The sequence below is a fragment of the Fulmarus glacialis genome, unplaced genomic scaffold (assembly GCF_000690835.1).
Source record: "Fulmarus glacialis isolate BGI_N327 unplaced genomic scaffold, ASM69083v1 scaffold43813, whole genome shotgun sequence".
NCBI classification, from domain to species: domain Eukaryota; kingdom Metazoa; phylum Chordata; class Aves; order Procellariiformes; family Procellariidae; genus Fulmarus; species Fulmarus glacialis.
In genome coordinates, this window is record NW_009201827.1 from 5085 (window position 1) to 27827 (window position 22743).

General features: G+C 37.0%; 1 protein-coding gene across 1 annotated transcript in view; it reads right to left on the reverse strand.

Moving 5' to 3' along the window:
* Window positions 1-212: 212 nt before the first annotated feature.
* ATM (ATM serine/threonine kinase) overlaps window positions 213-22743 on the reverse strand; it is a 42542-nt gene continuing 20011 nt past the window's right edge. Inside the window, exons 20-36 of the mRNA XM_009574074.1 lie at window positions 22068-22235; window positions 15851-15964; window positions 14609-14826; window positions 13630-13837; window positions 12562-12675; window positions 12006-12164; window positions 10644-10782; window positions 10198-10280; window positions 8738-8878; window positions 7616-7732; window positions 6007-6156; window positions 4603-4768; window positions 3172-3258; window positions 2978-3092; window positions 1328-1391; window positions 527-663; window positions 213-393 (exon numbers count right to left, since the gene is read on the reverse strand). Of these exons, the coding sequence (XP_009572369.1) occupies window positions 213-393; window positions 527-663; window positions 1328-1391; window positions 2978-3092; window positions 3172-3258; window positions 4603-4768; window positions 6007-6156; window positions 7616-7732; window positions 8738-8878; window positions 10198-10280; window positions 10644-10782; window positions 12006-12164; window positions 12562-12675; window positions 13630-13837; window positions 14609-14826; window positions 15851-15964; window positions 22068-22235 (2361 nt within the window). The remainder of the gene's footprint in view (window positions 394-526; window positions 664-1327; window positions 1392-2977; window positions 3093-3171; window positions 3259-4602; window positions 4769-6006; window positions 6157-7615; window positions 7733-8737; window positions 8879-10197; window positions 10281-10643; window positions 10783-12005; window positions 12165-12561; window positions 12676-13629; window positions 13838-14608; window positions 14827-15850; window positions 15965-22067; window positions 22236-22743) is intronic.

Sequence of the window (22743 nt, forward strand, 5' to 3'; positions counted from 1 at the left end):
GTTTTATACTGTATGGTGAACATAAGTGGACAAAAAATGTTTTCTTGGCAGCAGGCCATTGAAAAAAAACCTGAACCATCCATCGAATACTAATACATATAAGCCTTCACGGTTGCTCCTGATATAAGTTTTAAATGTGAAATACCAATTTGAAATGGTAAGACGCTGCATAAAAATGGGTTTCTTCTAAAAACGTGCTGGATCCTTCCAAGTCACACCCAGGGTTTCCATCCAGGAAAGAGTCGGCTCAGATTTTTAGGGTCCATGGCCTGCTGTATGAGGAGGTTCACCTGCCCTCCCACACTGAGCACTGTTCCCTCCTCAACACCTTTCAGCTTCTCCTGAAGTCTCATCAGAACACGCTCAGCCACTTTGTTAAAGCTCTGGTCATCACTGCTGGCAGAATAAAAGAAGAAAAACAGGTGCACTAGATGTGGATCATGAACAACATGAGCAACATTCAGTAAGAAAACCGTAAAGCAAGGCAACAGTGCATTAGGCAGACAGTAAGAAAAACATATTGCACCTGGCTTTTCTTTTACATTCTTGTGGATCAGCATTGAGTGTAGAGCTCATGTCAGCCTCATCCTCTGGTCTCTGCTGCAAATACAAAGCTTTCAAGGGGTTCATGGTCCAGTCGAAAAGAGGATCATAAAGCAGCACCTACACAGTAAATAAACCTCTATTTAATTTAAACTGTTAACCACAGCTATTCCAGTGCCCCAGCAGGAAGAGAAACACTCAGTTGGTAATGCTCATGCTAACCACAACACTAGGACCCTTTTTTTTTAAAAAATCCAATAGAATTGGGCTAAATTGCTTAATAGACAATCCAACAATAAAACTGTATCTGATCATTTGCAGGTATTTGCATTGTTCATACTTGACTCAGTTTTGCCACTCAGTACCATCTCAGCAATGAAGAGGTCATTTTTTAATACACTTCTAAGCACATCATTATTTTTTAATGCATAGTATAAGCTGCTTTTGAAGTCAGTTTAATTCTCATCTTTGTGACTTACGCAAAGAGGAGTTAATTCAATTGGCACTACCCGTGCTAGGAATGTTGTACTATGGCTAGAAGTGTTTAGATACTGAAGAGGGAAAACTGCATATGCCTGAAACGAATAGTTCCCATACAAAATGCAAACTGGTCTTGATTTTATTGAAGATTACATGAATTAACAAATCCAACCAACACTACTAAATTAAAATTGAACAAAAAAACCCTCATGAACATTTGGTATAGTAATGCATATGAAGACAAAGACAAGAAACTGAAGATACTCTGGCAGGTTACTATGAGAAAGAATGAAAAAATGCTTACCTCTACAATAGTCAGCAAAGCTTCTTGAGAATTTCTCATAACAGCCATTGTTTTCTCACAGCATCTAGAAAATATTTTGCTGTATTTTTAGGCTCTTTTCAGTAAAATGGAATGGTATTTTCATCATTTAAATGATAGATATTTGTGCCCTTCTTGAAGCTCAATTTCTAACAAATGAGTAGCCTCTCTGATGTTTCCATTTTGGAAAAAAAAAAACGGAGAAATTTAGAAATTTAAGACCAGAAGGTAGTTCACTGATTATATTCCCTAGGGGAAAGAAATTACCCGTTTCACTGTCTGAAATGTTTCTATACATAGAATTAACCACTGAGTTAGCACAGATCAGTGAGGTATGCCATGATGGCAGAATTGCTTGGCTGGATGAAAATATGTGTACCAGAGGAGCTTGGCAACACATTGGAGAATGTCGGTAGGGTTCCTTAACATGAAATGAGCAGATCCAGTAGCCAGAGACATTAAGCTATTTCTGAAATCTCTCCAATGAGTTTAGATGCAGAAATGGCTACCTACCTTCACTCCCAAGTAAACTAAGCTTGTGGAAGGAATACGAAACTTTCCTTATGGGACAGGTACTCCACTGAAAGAGGGATTAGGCCTCCTGTCTACTTCAGGATGAGAACACACACAACAAAATCAACTGACTATGTTCACACCCAATCCTGAGATGACTTGTTTATGCACTCACACCTATACTATTAATTACAAGTCCGTCTGGCTGAGGCAGAAAGAGTATCTGCACCAGTGCCTTTTATACTGTATTTACTTCAGCTGGAGCCAAACAATTCATGTTTTTCTGTATCATGCGACAAAAGTTTCAGAAATAACATGAAACTCTGAACTTGACAGCATCATGTTTAGAATAGAAGTGGCAGTGACTGTTCCTTCACAGGACAAAGGTGTATCAGGAACTACTTATTAACATTAATTGCTACCTTAAAAACACTTACACTATGTACTTTTTTAAAGACATGAAATTTGGGGTTTGCAAGCACCATGTTCATGAACATCATGAATGAGAGAAATGTCCTGCTTTTTAGGGCTTTCTTGGGTCATTCACAGGAGATAGGATGGAGGTTGACAGAAACTCAGCCCTTTGGGGATTTTTCTGTTTTGCAGCTCAAATCTATTGTGGGATTTATATTTTTGCACTTGCAAAGTGATATCAAATATATGATCCAAAAGAGGAAAAAGACTGCAAATTACTTACATAAAACTGAACAGAAATAAGAGACAGAACAAAATGATTCAAAGAAACTTAATAGCTCCGAATATATAGTATAGCTCTGAAAGAAATACATAGTTCGGAAGGAAAAAAATCCAGCAGTCTAAATCAAGGGATGAAATTTAGCTGTGGAGCCTTTGGAAGCACTGAGCCACCCCTGAATTCCACAAGAGAGTGACAATAACCCATTAGTTAGTGAAGAATATGAAAAGCTGAGCAACAATAATGAACCTGTAATTGGTTATATAAATAAGAACGTATAAGTTAGAGGACAGCATTTAGGTTTGGATATTATCAGCAGAAATCTGAGTCTCCTCTTAAGCATGAGAACTGTTTAACATGTAACAATCATAACGCCGAAAGTACTCTGCTGCCTCCTTACCCCTATGCAATATAGGAGCACTTACCTTCTGAAGACTCCTTCCACGCCAGTAATACCCATTCCGTCCACAATGTCCCTGGTTAATCTAAATGGAACAGTCTCTGGTGTAGGAAGGATTTTACCTTGCTCGAAAGCAACCCCTAAATGAAAGGATAATAAATGTTTTAAAAAAATGTTAAAGTAAAGAAAAATTAAGGTTCTTATGTTTGTCTCACTTACCCAGATCTATATGCACTAGTTCTGCCGTTTGTTCATCTATCAAGATATTCTGAACATGTCTGTCTCCAAGTCCAAGAATGTAGCCAACTAAAAGAAAAGGTAAGTGCTGAAACCATATTTACATGCCATAAAAACCAGGGAAAATTTAACGCAGAGAAGATTATTAGAATCAATGTAACACGTGCAAACAAATCAAAAGTGAGAATATTTCTTCCCCCACGTATACATATTACTCCAGTAAAGAGCAAATGCCATTCCACAAATCCAAAAATAAAAGGTTAACTGAATGCAATTGTAAAAAGGTTATTCTCATACAGATGTGTATTGTTTTATCTGCTCCACAGACTTCTTGCCCATTTCTCTCTGTAGATAGGTTAACCAAACAATTTCACAGCTTTCAAAAAAAAAAAAAAAAAAGATAAAAAGCAAGGGCACAATAAAACTAGGGTTTGTTATTATTACTGTTTTTAAGAAAACCTTTTAACTCACAGTATCATATAATCAGGAAAACAGGACTGGACATAATTCAGTCCATAACTCAGTTGGGGCAGCTCAACTATACCTAATAGTTCCTGAATGATTTTTGTCTAAGTCAGTTTTAAAAACCTCCAGTGATGCAAATTATAACATCTTTCATGTAAGCCTGTTTCAGTGCTTTACTGTCCTTAAATGTAGAAACCCTCCAAATTAAATCTCGCTTGCTGCCATTTACGCCTGTTACTATTTTTTTATTAGCTGATGGACACGGATAGCAGTAGTATTTCCTACAAAAATCTTTCATCTGAATTCTGCTAAACTGTAGATTTACTTCACTTTTTTTCAGCAAAAAAGGGGGTGTATAAACAACATGCTAACATCTAAAATAGGATCTACTGTAATGTATACAATCTACTATCAAATGTCTTCCAGAGACTCAATACAGAATTGAGTCATCCAAAGGAAATCCATAATCCAAGTACCTATATTTCCTTATTAAGACAGAAAAATCAAAGGAAAAATGCCAAAGCTTAAAAAAACATTTCAGCCATGGCTAATGATGCCAGTACAAAAAAAGTAAAAGATTAAGCTTTTCAACTCAGTTAAAACATTTGAGGCTACAGACGAAATGAATAAATGTTAAATCAAAACAACAGAATTAATCAGGTAGGAACTTTAAAAAAACTACCAGAACCTAAAAATACAAACCACTATTTAAAGCAAAGAAACACAGAATTTCATTCTGTCTTTCTACTGCAGAAAGGGATGGTGGGGGGGGAATGAATCAGAAATCTTAATTACAAAAATAATGCTGGTCTACTTGCTGGCATTTTTTGCCCCCTACTCCTCCTTTTCTGACACGTGACAAAAGCAGAATAGCCATTACCTCTGAAATGGTATAAACTCTTTGTTTACATAATCTAAAAAGTCAATGTTAATAATCCAATATAATACCTATAGAAGATGTAGCCACACTGCGAGTGTATGCCAATCGTTTTTCAAACCACACAGCTGGATCCAGGAATTTTTCCATGCAGAAGTAACGAAACACAGGCTGAAAGTTCTCGCAGACTGTCATGAAGATGTTGTATTTCTCTTCAAAATGTTTCTTTTGTGCATCCTTTAAACAAGTAAGAAATGTTTTTCCCGTGACTGACTACTTTGAAAAGAAATTACCTCTTCCTTTGGAAGAAATACACTTCTCCTTTTTTCTCCTCTCCCCTCCATCAAATGCTGTTCTCACTCCTTTCTCTCTCTGAGCTATGAATTAATGTCTTTTTTACAGCAATCATTAATGCACCTCTCTATCTGTTTTACTAAACAATTGTATTTTCATACGCAACTCATGGGCTACATGTAAAAAGCACTCTCCTGTTTCTTTGGGTCAGCAAGTGTATCTGTTTTACATGCCTGTACAAGTAAATGCATCTTGTTGTGAGATACTTCCCCTTGCACTCTGCTCTGGTACTTTTGCTTATCTGATGGGTCATGACACAGTGAGAAAGTAATTCTCACTCATTCACATGCAAAAGCTGCACAAAGCCAAAATTAAATATACTTTCATCCTGTTAGTACTATACAGATTTAAAAGGAAATGATTTCTTGCACAGACATGGTGATATAAAGTAAAATTTGCAATTTTCTAAACGTATGGTGGAACTAAACTAAACCAGCTGAATCCACCTAGCAGCTAGCTACCATCACAAGAAAGAACTTTCTCCTACTTGTATGTACTGAACCAGATATTCTTCTGCCAGTTTATATAAGGTTAATCTTCTTTTGGCTTAGCTCCCTGAACTGACTCACTGTGGGGGGCAGAGGGTACATGGCTGTCACGGTGGAGGAAAAGCCAGACCCCTTCACACTGTCTAACAGCAATTAAGACATTACATTAATCTCAGCTGCATTCTTAAACCATATTTTCATTTTCAAGGACTAGTATTTAGAATTTTGGTTTATTCATGAAAATAAAATTATTTTTCAATGCAATGAGAAACATGACAAATATACATTAAATCTGTAAGATAACTTTATACTGACTGTTGGGTTTCTGTAACGATCATTTTGGAATTCCAATAGATTTATATTCTAGAAAGGAGTTCACATACTTCTTGGAGATTCAGCTGTATTCAAATCTTTCCTGCAACAGTGATTCATTTAGCAATTTCTGATTTTGTAAAATCTCTTCCCAGGCTGCATTCAGATTAGTCTGAAGAACTACTAATTCCATGCCACTGGTCATGTTCATTATTATATACTAAAAGCATAGCATATAATTCTCCATAAATACATAAAACCCCCAACCTTCTGCGTAAAAGAATATAAGCCAGATATTTTTCTTTAATTATTTTGACTCACCATCATTATTTTCTGACACTGATAACCTGAGTAATCTTGTGGCCTGTATCTCTTGTGAGCTCCCTCTTCGACATTCACAAGAAACTCCCCAATGGGAGTTGTTCCCGAGCACCACTCAAGAACACCACTTCTCTGAGAAAGGGGAACCACCTGTAAAAACAAAACCACTGCTGCATGGGGGAGGGTTATACACACACAACTATGAATATGCATGCTGCAGAGCATGGGTGCATATTTGTGTTTGTTTAAAAAGAAAAAAGACCAAACCATACATCTGACCACAATACATGTTCGAAACACACATGTATACATATATAAAATACACTCAAGGTTTTTCTATCAAATACTTGTACATTTCTTCCAAGCCCAGAGAACCTTCCACTGGGTACTTCAGTACAACTTAATGACTATACTTAATTTGCATGTTTGCATTGGTATTCTGGATGACCTGTGATTGCCAACAGCTTGCTATGCTTGAATGGGATAACACAAGCATTGTGTGAACTGCACATAAAAAGTAAAATCTGGAACAAACACATGGTAGCTGCGTGAACATATTAGGCTTGTCTTAGTCTGCTTCCCATCCTAGGGAACAGTTTCTCACTTCGTAACTGGCTGTAATAGTTACCTCAGTTGCTGTAGCAGGCAGAACTGGCCAGAATGAACGATCTCCTGTCCTCAGAGAAACAGCTACTGCCTGTTTCCTTCAATTTTCTTTTCTTATGAGAGTCTCTTTATCTCATAAGGCAACCCCCATTCTCTTTTTACCTGCTGTCATTCATTTTTACACACATAGAAACTTGAGGCTTCATTGAAAATTATTTTTAAAAAGTGACTCTTAACTCCACCTGTGAATTCTTAAAACTATGCTAGCAATTCAGATAAGCTCCTTCAGAGATTCTGGAGTGAACATTTCTCATTTGTCAAAGACAAGAACTTTTACTTAAAGAATTCTTATTCCGAGGTCACCTTCATAGCTACTATCATAAACCCAAGCACATAAAAAGGAAGGAGGAGGGGAAAGTTCCTGTTCAAATAAATTTTCTGCATTCACAGTAAGAATTTATTCCTGTATTCCCAATTCCAAAAAAAACAGTTCTGCAATTCACATTCTGCATGAACAGACCCTAGATGGGACTTCTGGATTCAACTGTAAGGAATACTGCAAGACTAAAATTAATTACTAATTAATTAAGGAATATCTCAAGGTTAAAATTAATGAGAATTCATAAACAAGCTCGTATGCTCAAGTTTAATAACTAGCAACCCAAGTTTAATAACTAGCAACTTACAATTCAAGGACAGTGCATGGCTTAATTTCTTTTCAATTATGAGTTCATATAAAGAAAGCTTTGAAGAGTATTTAAATATATATTTGGCATCAGAATTTTTTTTAAAGATTTAGAAAAAATTAAATTGTAATAATTGTTGTAATTGTAATAATTAAATTGTATTAATTGTTCATTCCATATCTGAAGGAGCAGTGACTATTTTAAAAACACATAACTAAATGTATTTTTGTATTGTCTTTGGGTTAAAAGGAGGAGAATGGGAAATATGCTTTATCAGTAGCATTTATTCCTCTGCTGCAGCAGCTGTTCAGGGTTACCTTGTATCTTCGGATAGTTAATTTTCTCTTTCGTGTTTCAGTGTTTTGCTGGAGCAATGTATTGCACATCTGGAAAACCTGCTGCATAACAGCATCTTGTCTCAGGTCATCACGCCCCTTTATCATAAACAGAAAAAGCAGTTAAAGAACACTTTTCAGCATCCAACTTCTTGTTCAGCAACTTTAAAAAATTATTTTAAAAAATTCCACAAAACACAAATTACTTTTCCACAATAATAACCTGTAATAAAAAGTAATTAACAATTGTTTTTTCTCTGTATTTGGTTTTCTAATAGTGCTCAGCTGCTTAAGCAGAACTATCATTAACTTAAATCATCACCTTTTTCTTCTTTTTTCCGACAAATATTATTTGATTAAGGTTTCAATCAACCTACATGCCTTATGGTAGCCTTTTAAAAAATAGATGTTTCATTCACCATATTCAGCAATCCAGCACACAGCTGAAGCAGCATCAGTTGGTACTGCAGTTCTGATTACTGGATGCAGATCTAGTGATTCATGCTTCTCTTTAAAACTGTCAAAATTACCCCATACTTAACAGCAAAACAGAATTCTTGCAGCAGCTGCTGCATGTTTACATTCAAAGACAGACAGAATGAAATCAATTGAGTTGAAAGAGAAATACATTTTTTTGAGAGATTTGTGTTTATATGTGCATGTTTTTGACTGTCTCTGAATTGTCATCCTTTTTATATAGGGAAGAAAGAAAAAAGGAGGTATTTAACACAAAATGTTGATGGCTTTTATTTGCTGTACGCTCCAGGTCACTAGTTGAGACATGACCACGCAAGTCACACGTCTGATAGTTGTCAGGTAAGCTACTGTGTATTACATGCATTGTTGAAAAATAATTACAAAAATATTTAATATTATTACTTATTATTATATTATATTAGTATTTATATTATATTATTTTATATTCCTTATTATTACTTTGTAATTTCCTTTATTAAAGCATTTCTGAACTGAGAAAACTGACACTGAACCGTGAAAAGTGTGCTCATGGTACAGAAGCGATACATGAGAAAACTGACATGAGACCTTAAAAAAAATTCTAACATGCCAAGTCTCTGAGATGTCATCACAACTGACAGAACCTACCTTAACCAGCTGCCTCCTTTCTTTACCATCTGATCCTACACAATCTATTATTTTAGGCAGATTCAGGCCTCCTGCTAACCGAAATTCTGGCTTAAAAGACCTTATTGTCACCAAATTTTCATATCGTCCTGTGGGATCCACCTGAAATTATAAATTAGTTTAAAATTAATATAAATATTACCTCCATTTCACTCAGAGAAAGTGGTAATGAGTTGTTTGCAAACCTCGTTAGCAGACTACATGCTAAATATTAATATAAGCATTCCATCATCTACAAGGATAATACCCACAAAGGCTACAAATATAGGCTGAGCAAAGGAGTGAGTTCGATTCCTCCTTGTTCACCTCATTGGTAGAGGGGACCTGGTGCTGCAGACTTCCACTAAACAAGCTCTGACACAATTCCAGCCTGTCCCAACTAGCATTCTTTCAAGAAAATGTTCATGTACAGTTTGGGGGCATTAGTCTTACATTAGGCTGCAAATCAACCCAATCTACAATCTTAGAACTGTTGCAACCTACAGGATCTGTATCTTCAGCCATCCTCCATATCCTCATGCCACAAAGCAACCCTAGTCAGCTCTAAGGAAATATCGTTCCAGCTGCTTACATGACAGACCTCCAACTATTTCAGATAGTTTGTACTGGAGAAGAAGAAAGGCAAAGAAAAGGACAATCAAGTCATACAAAGGAGCAACACCTGGGGCCAACAGGAGCCCTACAAACAAATGCTATTTAGCATGCGTGGCAATTTCTGGCCTCTGAAGTCAAATGGCATAATGTCCCTTGGCTTGTTTTATTTAGCTTTATAGACATAGCCTGAGGGACTTCAACATAGGAAGTTGGGCTTCATAACATGTAAATTTTAGATGGCTGGCCCAAAAAGCAACTCTACACTCCTGAAACCGGTAAGTTTCCCAGGTAGAGTGTGTGGCATCTAAGAATGAGTGCCTATGCACCCATCCAATCAACCACTTATGCTAATGGGAATGGATCATTCACCATTATTGAATGGTAAAAACACGTAAGCTGGCCATTTAGGAACAGCCAAAGAGGCATACCTATTAATTCTCACAACTTTCTGGACATTAAATGCCTCCCTGAAACTCTGAGCTGGCACCTACAAAAATAAGATCCTTTCTGTGATTTAGATAGCTCATCACCCCTTTTGATAACGAAAAACTAGTCACAGTGGTAACAGTGGCAGTGTGAAAACCATCTTCATACAATATGCCACTATCCAGCAAATGTAAGACTTGGGGTCAAGGTCAAAGTCTTCTAAAGCCTAAGGAAAAGCATCTCACGCTGCATCTCCCACCTGACAGGGGAGTACCCCTGGCTGACCTGTAAAGAACATCGGAATTTGATGAAGACATATACACCCTGACTGTCATTATAAAAATTTGAAGTTGATTCTAAGATTTTATATTATAGCGTGTATTTATTTCAACTTCAGTCACCTTAATTTCCATGGTAGGAACAACAACATCCTCCAAGTTCTTCAGTTTAATAATTGGCTGGTCAGCTGGAATACTTATTCCTTCTGTAATTAAAAGGAATTAGTATTTTTAAATTCAGAACTATAAACATACATCAAAGTTCACAAAAACCAGCTTACATTGCTTTTGGGACCCAAAACCTCACTGTATGCTTCTGTCAAGCTGATGAAGATGACGACAGGACAACTGGAGTTTTCTGGAGTTTCATACTCAGAAAGTCTGAACCTTACAGTGCAAGTAATTACTACGACTTTTAATCCAGACTAAGTTCTACATTTACCAAAAACAGGACATGGTGCTAGCGCAGTATCTCCTTTAACTAAATATCAATATTTAGAAATATACTTATTAATCCAATAAAATATATCTTCACTATTAAAAACAAAAATCATTATTCCAAGACTTACTTCTTTGAGATTTCCATGGAGTAGCATCTACATTTGCTAGTGTGATGTAAGCATCACAAAGTGCTTCAACGTCTCTAACCATATGAGCTCTCCTTTTTCTTACGACATTGATTATATTGCTAGCAGCCTCCATTCTGTCCTAAAAAACCCCAACGGAATACAAATATCAGAGCTTGCAAACTACACCTTGTAAGATTAAAGATGCATCATAACATGCAGTCAAATAAGTACAATTGAGATACATCCTATGAAAACAGAGAAAATTGCAATATTGGACAGCCCTTTGTGATATGAACAGAAATAATTTGAAGAAAAGTTCTGTGTTGTCTAATCTGAGATAATAAATAAAGTAAAATATTATTGGGGATGGAGAGGGAGCAAATCTGTCCAGGCAAAGTGCAAAAAACCTGCAAAAATCCTTCAGAAAAAGGGACAGGCAGTTTTGGATGTTCTTCCACCACCTTCCTGCTTCCATTATTTCCTCCCAACTGAAGAAAAAGCCTGTATGCAAAAGGCAAAAACCTGACCATGTGTCCTTTCTGTGCCTAACTCTGAGACACTTAGTTGAGGTTAGCATAATCCTACTCCTAAGGGTGGGACCACAAAAGAACTACTAGTCTGACAGAAAGGTGAAAAAAAGCCACATAAAAATGTGGTGAAAAATTGTATCAGTGTGGGGGGTCAGAGGGTAATGACAACCAACCATGCCAGCCTATAGTGATGGGGGACAGAAGGGGCATTAATCTAGATATGAGATGATTCCAAAGACAGGTTCCAACAAAAATTAAGCAGTAACAACATTAACATGAAGCCACAGTTCAGTATTACCCATCACCATGGCTTTTAACATATAAAGGTCATATAAAGGAACAAAAGATACACTGCACAAGGCTAAATACTTAGATAGAACAGCTGTTATCACTCAAAGCAGGAAAAATACTCAATTCAGCATATACTTTTAGCAGCTGTTATCACTCAAAGCAGGAAAAATACTCAATTCAGTATGTACTTTTAACAATACACCCACTCAAGTCTTTGTTGCATCTAAAATGCCTTTTACAGAATCACACATCAAAGACATTTATCACAAAACTCTTCGCAATAATCGGGGCTATTTGTTGCAGGAAATGTTAACCGTATTTTGTTCAACACCGTAATTAGTTCTTTCAATAATAATTACCAATGTATGCACAAAAGGAGGGGAGTTTTATTATTAAAAGTACTTTTTTCCTCCTACTCTTTCTTAACAAAAGTCAGCTGATGAGCTCTACACTAAAATACCCCTTGACATAATTTTTTTCATTTTTTTAACAAAACAAAAGGACTGAATGTGATTAATAGAACAGAATTTTTTGTAGTCACCACATCAAGCTGGGAGATTTCTTTTGGTGCATTTTTAATTAACTTATTTCTTCTTATTGCATCTGGTTTTGTGAGGAGTTCATCTTTGTTAGCATTTGCCAAAGCTAATATTACAAACAAAGTATGATGTGGATGATCCAGTGAAATTCTAGACATTAGCTGTCAAGAAAAACAAAAAGATCCCATTACTGAAAACTGTACAGAAGAAAAAAATTTACTTAAGTAACATTATTAATGCTTTTGAACTTCTCAGGTTCCTAATATGAAATAAAAAGTAAAACTTAGATGGTATTTCCACAACTAAAATACATTCGAAGTATATTCCTATACCTGCATAAGACTATTCTTCACAACAAGAAAATCAGTTAAGTAGCAAGGAAAAACGTTCCCAATCCTCTCCCCTGCCACACTGATTTTGCATCACTCATTTTTAATACACCTTTATCACCTACATAACTCATTTAGCTATAACTGCACAAAGGAAGATACATTTTGTTTAGAAGTATGCACTACTAAGCCAATCAAGATGTCTTTAGATACAAAAAGCATAAATTACATTATTGAGAACTTCATGAAATCCTAAACCACCCATTATCTTGGTTCCCATCCGAGCAGCCAGCTGGTACATCAGAGGCAAAAACTTGTATGAAGGGATCTTCTCTGCATTTTTCTGTAGTAGAGAAAATTCAGTTAGAAAGCTGTACTAAACACCACAAAAAAATTGCAATCATAAAATACCAGGTAAGGGCTAGCAATTTTGGTTTTGCTTTTTTTTTTAAACTGAGAGTAATCATTGCTGTGTGATCAAATGGCAATCCAGTGAGTATCACATCATCTTGGTCCATGTCTCCTGAATACTACAAGTCCTCCATAAGAAAACTACTATTTTCTATTCTAATAGAGCAGAGCTTAGATATATTGATTCAGAATTCACTTCTAGATTCTTTGCAGCAAGAGACAATTCTAATTAAAAAAAAAATACAATCTAGTTTATGACAAGAAACAATTGTGTGTTAAAAATATGAGTAAAGGAACACTTTCTATTTTTCAAAGTTAATTATAACACAAAGCGAAGAATTAAATTATACAGAACTCTGTTATAAACAGATCATTCAGGTAAGAATTAACAGATTTCCTGCACGATCCTAGAAGTGATAGACCCAGCCTAAGAATGAGAATTTTGGTCCCTGGTCCCTGGCTACTGTGTTATAGAAACAACCTAAAAGCACATTCTTTCACCTAAAAGTATATATAATATAAACTAGAATAACACACTAAAGAATGTTGAAGATGGGTAGTATCCAGGGTATGTAAAGAACAAGGTGACAACAGTGGAAGATCATGAGATATGCTTAATCATACACACTTGTCAAATTAAAATGCTAAATTAAATTAAGTTAAATTAAAATGTATTGACAATTACAGCGCGCTCTGATGAAAAACTAACTGATGAGCAATGATGACTGAAAAAAGCGAGTTTTGAGGGAAAAGTTGAGGAGATACATAGGAAAGCATACTGCACAGCACTATAATTCATCTTCTAGAAACACAGAAGGGGAAGGAGAAGAAAGATGGATAATTTAATGTCAAAGCATAATAAGGAAAAGCAACAGCAGACATATACCTTCATCATTTCATTGACTCTATCAACTCCAGAATTTTCAAGCCACAGGGAACAGAGTCGGAAGATCCACATATCATGTTCTTCTCCACTTCGTAAACAGCTGATGTAGTTCTCCACTGCTTTACACAAGAAACGTTTACGATCCTCAGTTAGGGCATGTATGGCACATTCATCCAGTTCAAGTTCTCGCTGAACCTTCACTGTATATCTATGTGAACAGACATTTTTAAACAACAAATTATCTCTTAATGAACTTACAAGCAAGGCTGTCCCTACTTCTCTTGCTTACTAATTTAACATTTTTTTTACTTGTTTTGTATGTAGAAGCACAGTAAAATAAATAACTGAGAAACCAAATTGTGGGAGCTATTTCTTTGGTGTATGTCCACACAGACCCACCACTCCAAGTAAATTTTCAGTCAGTGTCTTTTTTCTTTTTTTCATGATTTAATCTCAATACTGGTGTAAATGTGAATATCCAGTTCAGATCATTGTGTAAGGACTTCAGTTTCCAACTGCTGAAGTTCAAATTTTTCTGCTCACTTGCAATTGCTCTTACTAAATCTTTAAGAGTTCTGTATTAAGATGAATTCTACACTTTCACCAAATGCGTGATGGAGAAAAATGTCAAACATTATTTTTTACTCTGTAATGTTTTCTCTATCAAATAGACTAAAGAGATCCAGGGAATAAACGTGAATTCTGGCCCATGATCATCCATACTGTTCACCTGTTGTAACACTCCTTGGCTTAGTTTTGGCCCATGCTATCTAGCACTCTCCTAGACCACGTTCAGGCACAGTTCAGAAACTATTTGCAACAAGCACTACAGAGTTGGTCACTATTTTGTGAAGAGAAGGAAAAATTCAGCTGTAGAGATATGACCCATGCTGTACCACTTGTCCAGAGGGACAGAGAATTAGTAAAGATGGAGCCTTTGATGGCTCCATAGTAACCACCTCTCCATTTGAATGCTTACCTATTTGTCTGAACTCTGCGCTCCCTTATGAGGCCAACCTCCTCCTTGGCCTTCTTCAGTAATGCCTGCTTATTTTCAAACTCTGAGGATTTCATGTAATTCTCAATTCGCTGGTACTGATTATCTGAGAAACGAGCCAAAGACAGGAAAGCCTTCATCTTTCCTTTCTTCAGCTCGTCACTGCTGTCTCCACTGTGGCTTGCAGCAATTTCCACAGCCTAAAAGGGAAGTTACAATAATGATAAGACTGATAATCAGATTAATAGTGCTGTATAATGCTTGATTAAACTCTATTATCACAGAAAAACAGAATGGTTGAGGTTGGAAGGGACCTTTGGAAGTCATCTTGTCCAATCCCCTGCTCAAGCAGGGTCATCTGCTCGAACAGGTTATTTAATGTTGCCTATGATGGAATATATATGCATACAAAATAAAACCTACCAGGCTGCACATTTTTCGCCTAAGTGAATTTAATCTTTGAGGAGTGTTTCAGTGCAAACAGTCAAAATTATTATCCTGTATGAAACAGCTTTAATAACCATACAGGAGTCTCCTACAGCTATCTATCTTTTAGAGTAACTAAGTATAAAGTTTTACAACAGTTTTACAACCTTATATCATAAGATGGTGAGAAAAAAATAGAAGACAGTCCAAAAAGTGCCAAAAAGAGAAAGAAATTATATGTGAAAGTTTAATCATCAGAGTGAAGAAACCATGTAGAGAGTAACAGAAAAGCAACTATGTAGAGTTTCACAAATTAACATGACAAAGAAATGCAGAGTAGGCAAATATTAATAAAAATGTTTCCACTACTGACTAAGAGTTTAAAATATTACAGTACTTCGAAACACTAGAACAAGACTTTCCAGCACCAGGAAAGAGACTGCTGGGAATACAATCCCCGTACTGAAAACATGTTAAGTGAATGATCTGTCCTGAGAAGGAGAGGATGGGGATGGAGGTGGAAAAGTAAAGGGAAACAGGATTTGCAGTCATTATCACTGAACTTTTAAGCCAATATTACACAGAAGTTTCACTATGAATTCTGTAAAGCCATATTCTGAATATTTTATAAGATTACAACGTTATAAAATACTATGTGAAACGATAATATTTTTATAAGAATCCGTATTTTCAATCCAGAAAAATAAAGGCTGCATTGTAAAATTTTCTTGACATTTTAACAACATATTTTAGCACAGCATTATCTCAAAGACTGCACATTTCAAAGACTGGATGCACCTTTTCTAAGTATTTCTGCATGATGACTGTAGGGTTTTCCAAGCATGTTTCTGCTAACCAGGTTCCGCATAGCCTCAGACACTCTGTATACATCAGTTTCAGATGAGGATCATGCTCAACCTTTGAGAAAGCAAGTTTTGCAAAAAAAAGAGGGAGGCATTAAATAAAAATACTTTTTACGTATGAGGTAGGCAATTTATAAAGCTTTTAAACTCTGAATATAATTCAATCACTCGGGCCTATTATACGTAATGTATCTACAGAGTCATTTACCATCCACATCTACAGTAGTCAATAACCTTAAATCACATTCACATTCTATATTAGACTAAAGGAGAACACATATTTTTAAATACCTGACAGTTTGAACAACGAAAAACAGAATAAACCAATGACAAAATGTAATAAAAATTACATAAATTCACAGCATGTTTCCAGAATTGTATCTTCTAATATCCCCATTTAGTCTGAAGTATCATAGTACACTCTGCAGGAAACATTCAGGAATTGCGATAACTATGTGTGATCACTGAATTTTTCAGACAGACCTCTACATGAAAACTTGATTAAAAGTGCTCTGAGAAGATGATGGAGCCGGTTTCCAAAGGACTTGCCTCCAGATTGGAAGCTCAGCTTTAACTGTGTAGTAGGACAAATTTCCAAAATACTTTTAGCATAGGGTACATATTAAAGACGACCTGATCAAGATGGCACTGCTGACTGTGAAATACTGAAGGATATCATAGGCTGCGAAAACACAAAACCTCCTTATGTGGACAGGGTAAACATAACACTGGAAGGTGAGAGAAGGACTAAGTTTTTCGAGGCCCTCATCAACTGATTCATGGAGCAATCACAAAAATCAAGACAGGAGGAGCAACTCTTGATTTTTCCCTGAGATGTATGGAGAATTGGCCCAAAATTCTCCAGCTTTTCTAAAGTGTGATACTCCTTAATAATGGATTCAAAGCAAATATTTATTACCCTCCAAAAAATACCCAAAGAAAGCCATCATAGGTAAACACAAAGTTAAGGATGATGAAGAAATTTTTACCACATCAGTACACAAAATGAAGTTTTGTCCAAGTGAAAAAGAAAATATATTAAAAAAATCATAAAATATCCTGTCAAATAGAAAAATAAAAACCCACCATCAGGCTGTCCAAAAACTCCAAACAACTTGAAGAAGGCTCAACAAATATTAAAAAAGCATTTTTTAAACATATTAGGAGCAGCTAGCCACTAGACAGTCCACTTGATAAAAAGACAATAGAGTTATAAAACAAATAGTGCTCTGAGAAGATAAAGCAGAAAAAAATTAAATTATTTGCGTATGTGTTCACTGTGGAGGAGCTTGAAGAGTCCCACTGCAAAGTGTTTCTTTATGAGGGATTCAAAGGTCTGTCTGCTTTTGAATTGTCAACAGCAAAGGCTACTGAACAAAGGGACAAAATGAAAACTATCAACTTACCAGGATCAGAATGTATTTTTCTGAAAGGTCTACTGCAATTCACAGATGAAATAACTGAACTACTAAAAGAGGTATAAAAGCTTTTGCTTAAAACTGCCTTAATGTAAGAGGAGTGGCAGGTGGCAGATGTGAGACCAGTATTTTAACAAGTTCCAGGGAAGCACAGGTCAGTAAGACTTTTATCAGAAGTGGACAAATTAGCAAAAAAAAACCCCACAAAGAGAACAGATGGATTAATATGAAGAAAAGCGAGAATAGCTTTTGTAAAAGGACATCATAGAATGACAGAAAAGTCGAGGCTGGAAGGAACCTCTGGAGACCATCTGGCCCAGCCTTCTGTTGAAAGCAGGGGTTTAGATTAAGTTTTCCAGGACTCTCCTAAGATTCCATCACTTCTTTGGGCACACTGTTTACCGTGTTTAGTGGTGAAGAATTTTCTTCCTGTATCCAGATGGCATTTCCCTTGAAACAACTTGTGCCATTGCCTCTTGCCCTTTCAGTGCATCTCTGTGAGCAGAGTTACCTCCGTCTTCACTATAACTACCTTTCAGGTATTGGAAGACTGTGACTAGATCCCCCTACGTCTTCACTTCTTAAGGCTGTCACGGTTTAACCCCAGCCAGCAACTAAACACCATGCAGCTGCTCGCTCACCCCCCACCCCCCTCCAGTAAGATGGGGGAGAGAATCGGGAGGGTACAAGTAGCAAAACTTTCGGGTTGAGATAAAAACAGTTTAAAAATGGAAATAAAACAAAGTAGAACAGTAATAATAACAATGATAACAACAACAATAACAGAATATACAAAGCAGGCGATGCACAATGCAACTGCTCACCGACCACTGACTGTGTGTCACGAACAGGGGGCAAGGTCGTGTCCCCCCTGGTTTTTATACTGAGCATGATGTCACATGGTATAGAAAACCCCATTGGCCAGCTGGGTCAACCGCCCGGGCTATGCTCCCCCCCAGCCAGCTTCCCCTCCACTTGGCAGAGCATGGGAGGCCGAAAACAAAGTCCCCGGTGCAAGCACCACCCAGGAACAACCAAAGCATCAATCGGCCATCAACGCTCCTCTCATACCAAACCCAAAACACAGCACCCCCCCCAGCTACTGGGAAGAAAGTTAAGTCTGTCCCAGCTGGAACCAGGACAAGGCTGAAAAAACTCAATCCCTACAACCTTTATTCTGTCACCAAGTTTTCCAGCCCTCTAATCATTGTGGTGTCTCTCTGCTGGACCCTCTTCAATTTTTCAATGTCTCTCGAATGGTGGACCAAAACTGCATACATTATTTCAGGTGTGGGATAAGAAATGCCAAATAGAGTAGAAAAATCACACTTCTTAATCTACTGGCTACACTCTGGTGATGCAGCCCAGGACATGGTTCACGTTCATTGCTACAAGTGCACATTGTTGAATCATTTTAGCTTGCTGTTCACTGGTAAAGCTACTGTTCCTTTTTGGCAAAGCTACACCCCACCTCCCTGTAATGCTGCTCGAGATTATTCTACCCCAGGTGAAGGACTTCCCACTGATCTCATGCAATTCCTATTGGCACGATCTTCCAAACTATTAAAGTTTCTGTGACTGGTGGCTCTTCCTTCCAGAATATCTCTTTCTTTCCAGTTTGCTGTTATCTGCAAATTTGGTGAGGAAATTCAGTCCTGTCATACAGATCTCAGTCATAAAAATAGTATCAGACCCCATAACAAACTCTAAGGAACTGTACTTCTGACTGGCTACCAGGCTGCCTTTGAATCATCAACAACCACCCTTTGAGCTCAATAGTTTAGCCAGTTTTTCACCTATCTTGTGGTCTTATCTATCCAGTCTGTTTCTTACCAGCTTGTCAGGAAGGATATTGTGGGAGACTGTGTCAAATGCCTTCCTAAAATCAAGGTAGATGACATGCACAGCTCATCCCATGTCTGCTGGGCACACTGTTTCATCATAGAAGACAATCAGGTTGGTCAAGCATGAGAGTATATTTCTGTTGGCTTTTCCCAACCACCTTCTTTTCCTTCATGTGCATGGCAATAGCTTCCCTAAAGACCCGTTCTGTAATTTTCCCAGGGACTGAAATGAGTCTGACTGCCCTATAGTTTCTGATCTTGCTTTTTGTCCTTTTTGTAGATGGCTGTGATTGTCCTCTTCCAGTCATCAGGACTTCCCCTGATCTCCATGACCTTTCAGAGATGATACAAAAGTGGCTTTGACATGGTATCAGCCAACTCTCTTAGCATCCTCAGATGTATCCCATTTCCCAACTCAAGTGAACTCCTTGAAGAACTCAACAAGCAAAGGAAGATCTGTCTCATTCAGCCTACTCCAACAGATTCCAACAGTCATGTGACATGGTTCTTCTACAAAAGGCTCTTGAAGAAACTAAGTCGCAAGAAATAAAATGCATGATTCTTGGAAAGATAAAGAACTAAGGCAACAGAAAGAGAAATAAATGGGCCACTTTTTACAGTGGAGGTAGGTCACCAGTGAAAAGCTTCCAAAGATCCAGTCATCTGTGCTGTTCAAAAGATACTAATCTTGAGAAGGCGATGAGCAGTGAACACAAAATCTGGTGATGATATTGAGTTATTCAAGGCGATAAAACAAGGATAGACTGAAGAACTGTAGACAAACAACACAGGAGAATAAATGGAATGAAAAAAACCTGATGAAATTACCAGCAAAATATAAATGTTAAGTGATGCATGAAAGGGGGAGAAAGACTTCTTGTATACGACAGACCGTTTAACAGTTATTCCTGTTTGGAAATGTAACTATAAAACATTACCTCACTATGGAGAATGGAGACAGGGAACATGTGTTCAGTGTTTTTTCCAAGATCAGAACTAACATTATATGAAGATAGGGGGTGCAAAAGGAACAAAAGGAAGTGGCTCTTAGAACAGTGGGAATTAAGCTGTGAAACTCCTTGTTGCAAGGTTTTCTTGGATATTAAAAGCTTACACAGATTCAAAAAGTGATGAGACAAATTTATGGTATAGAAAACATTGGAAGGAATTACCTACAAACAAACTACCTCTGGTTCAGGAAGTTCTTGTGCTACAAATCAGTCTGGGGGCGTACTCTGGCCATACAGCCCAACTATTCTTTAAATTTTTTGTTAGGAACTTCGTATTGCCCATTACTGAGATAGGAGAGAGGGATTTTTGTTGCAATTCTTGTAATCTGAACAGGAGATGGGAATATAGTATTTGTTTCACATCAAATGACATAATTTTTCAGAAAGCTTACAAAAAGATCTAAGATAACTAAGATTCAGAGACACTTGCTGAAGTCAAATTTGATGAGAAAACATTCCCTGTTTGAGGTAAGATTCCAATTTCAGAAGTGCAACATAAAACTCACAGCTCAGTGTGCGTGTAAATGGAGGAGGATTCAAAGATGTGAAACAGCACCCCAAGTCACATCTATGTTCTTTGATAATGATTAGTTCAAGGGACAAAGTAGTCTGAGGTACAGTAGTGAATGTTTATCAGTCAAAAACTTGCCTGGAATTTCTGTACGCTTTGTGATACAATTTCAGCCCCACTGAAACAGAAGCCTCAACTCATACTCCCACCTGTGCAACAAAGATTCCCTACAGACATCAGGGAAATGCCTGCAACAGAGGTATGTTTCTTTAGCATAAAATATATTATTAGTGTCTCCTTATATTAGTCTTTTTCTACACAATAAGGACAAGAGATAAAATCTTTATCACTATTCTTCTTCTAACAAAAACATGTACACTATTACAGTTCCCAACATAATATGTATCAGAAATAGTGTGTGGCTAGCAGGAGTAGGGAAGTGATTGTGCCCCTGTACTCGGCCCTGGTGAGGCCGCACCTTGAATCCTGTGTTCAGTTTTGGGCCCCTCACTACAAGGACACTGAGGTGCTGGAGCGTGTCCAGAGAAGGGCAACGAAGCTGGTGAAGGGCCTGGAGCACAAGTCTTCTGAGGAATGGCTGAAGGAACTGGGGTTGTTTAGCCTGGAGAAGAGGAGGCTCAGGGAGACCTTATCGCTCTCTACAGCTACCTGAAAGGAGGTTGCAGCAAGGTGGGTGTCGGTCTCTTCTCCCAAGTAACTAGCGATAGGACAAGAGGAAATGGCCTCAAGTTGTGCCAAGGGAGGTTTAGATCAGATATTAGGAAAAATTTCTTCACTGAAAGGGTTGTCAAGCATTGGAACAGGCTGCCCAGGGAAATGGTTGAGTCACCATCCCTGGAGGTATTTGAAAGATGTGTAGATGTGGTGCTTAGGGACATGGTTTAGTGGTAGACTTGGCAGTGTTAGGTTTACAGCTGGACTCTTAAAGGTCTTTTTCAACCTAATGATTCTATGCTTAAACAATCCTGCCTGGCCATTAGTTTCTTTAACTATTGGCACAGAACAAGATGATACACCTCTATGTAAGAGTTTGGTTTAAAACAAGTTAATTTTTTATCAAGGGAAATCATCTCTAATTTTAAAAAGCTATATATTTCACAGTGGTGGCACTGGAGGCAAAATAATGAATAATGAATTCTAACGTTTACCACATTTGCAGACTCTCTTTGAAAACCCCGATAAGATTTGCTAATACAGATTTTTTTGCTTTCAGACATTTTGAGAGTACAAAACAGATTTAGTAATATTGCAGACAGCCTTTTAATTTTCTTCCAAGGGAAAACTTCAGAAAGTGGAAATAGGATCTTAAATTTAATCCCCGTAAGTTTATACATTATATAACACATACCTGAAACCAATCTGCATCTAATTTTTTTATCATCCTTTTAAGAATATTCAGTGCAAGACTCTCTTCCTTTTTAGCCCAGAAAACCTGAGCTTCTTCTAGTTGCCATTCAGACACTCCATATCCCGTTGGATTGTATTGTTTGATCTGAAACATAGCTCTTTCTGGAAGCTGAAATTGAAAAAACATTATAAACAATTCTTTAAGTCAAATACAAGTATCTCACAGCAAGTTTTGTTTTTAAACTCCATCTTCATTTGCTCTACTTGTGCAGCATATTCTGCCTATCCAATGCTAAGAATTTATTTGCAGCAAAGAGCTGCAATTAAAACTTTACAACCCCCCAAATAAAGTATCAATGTTTAACATTTTAAATTACTTGGAGGTATAAAGTATAGAAATTTTACAATCAGTACCTACCAAAATAATGGATTTATAATTTTAGCTTAGTGGTTATTATTACATCCTAAGAGACTGCAGAAGAATAATAAGAAAAATGGCACCACCATACACTAATTCTTTTGTATGCCTACCTCTTCACTTGTACCACTGGTGAAGTAACATCCTCATTATTTATTCTAATATCACTATGATAGTACAAAAAGCAAACTACCTTTTTAACTATGTCAAAGATCGAGACTAAAGTGTATTTTCACAAGTTGTTCAACCAATAGCCAAA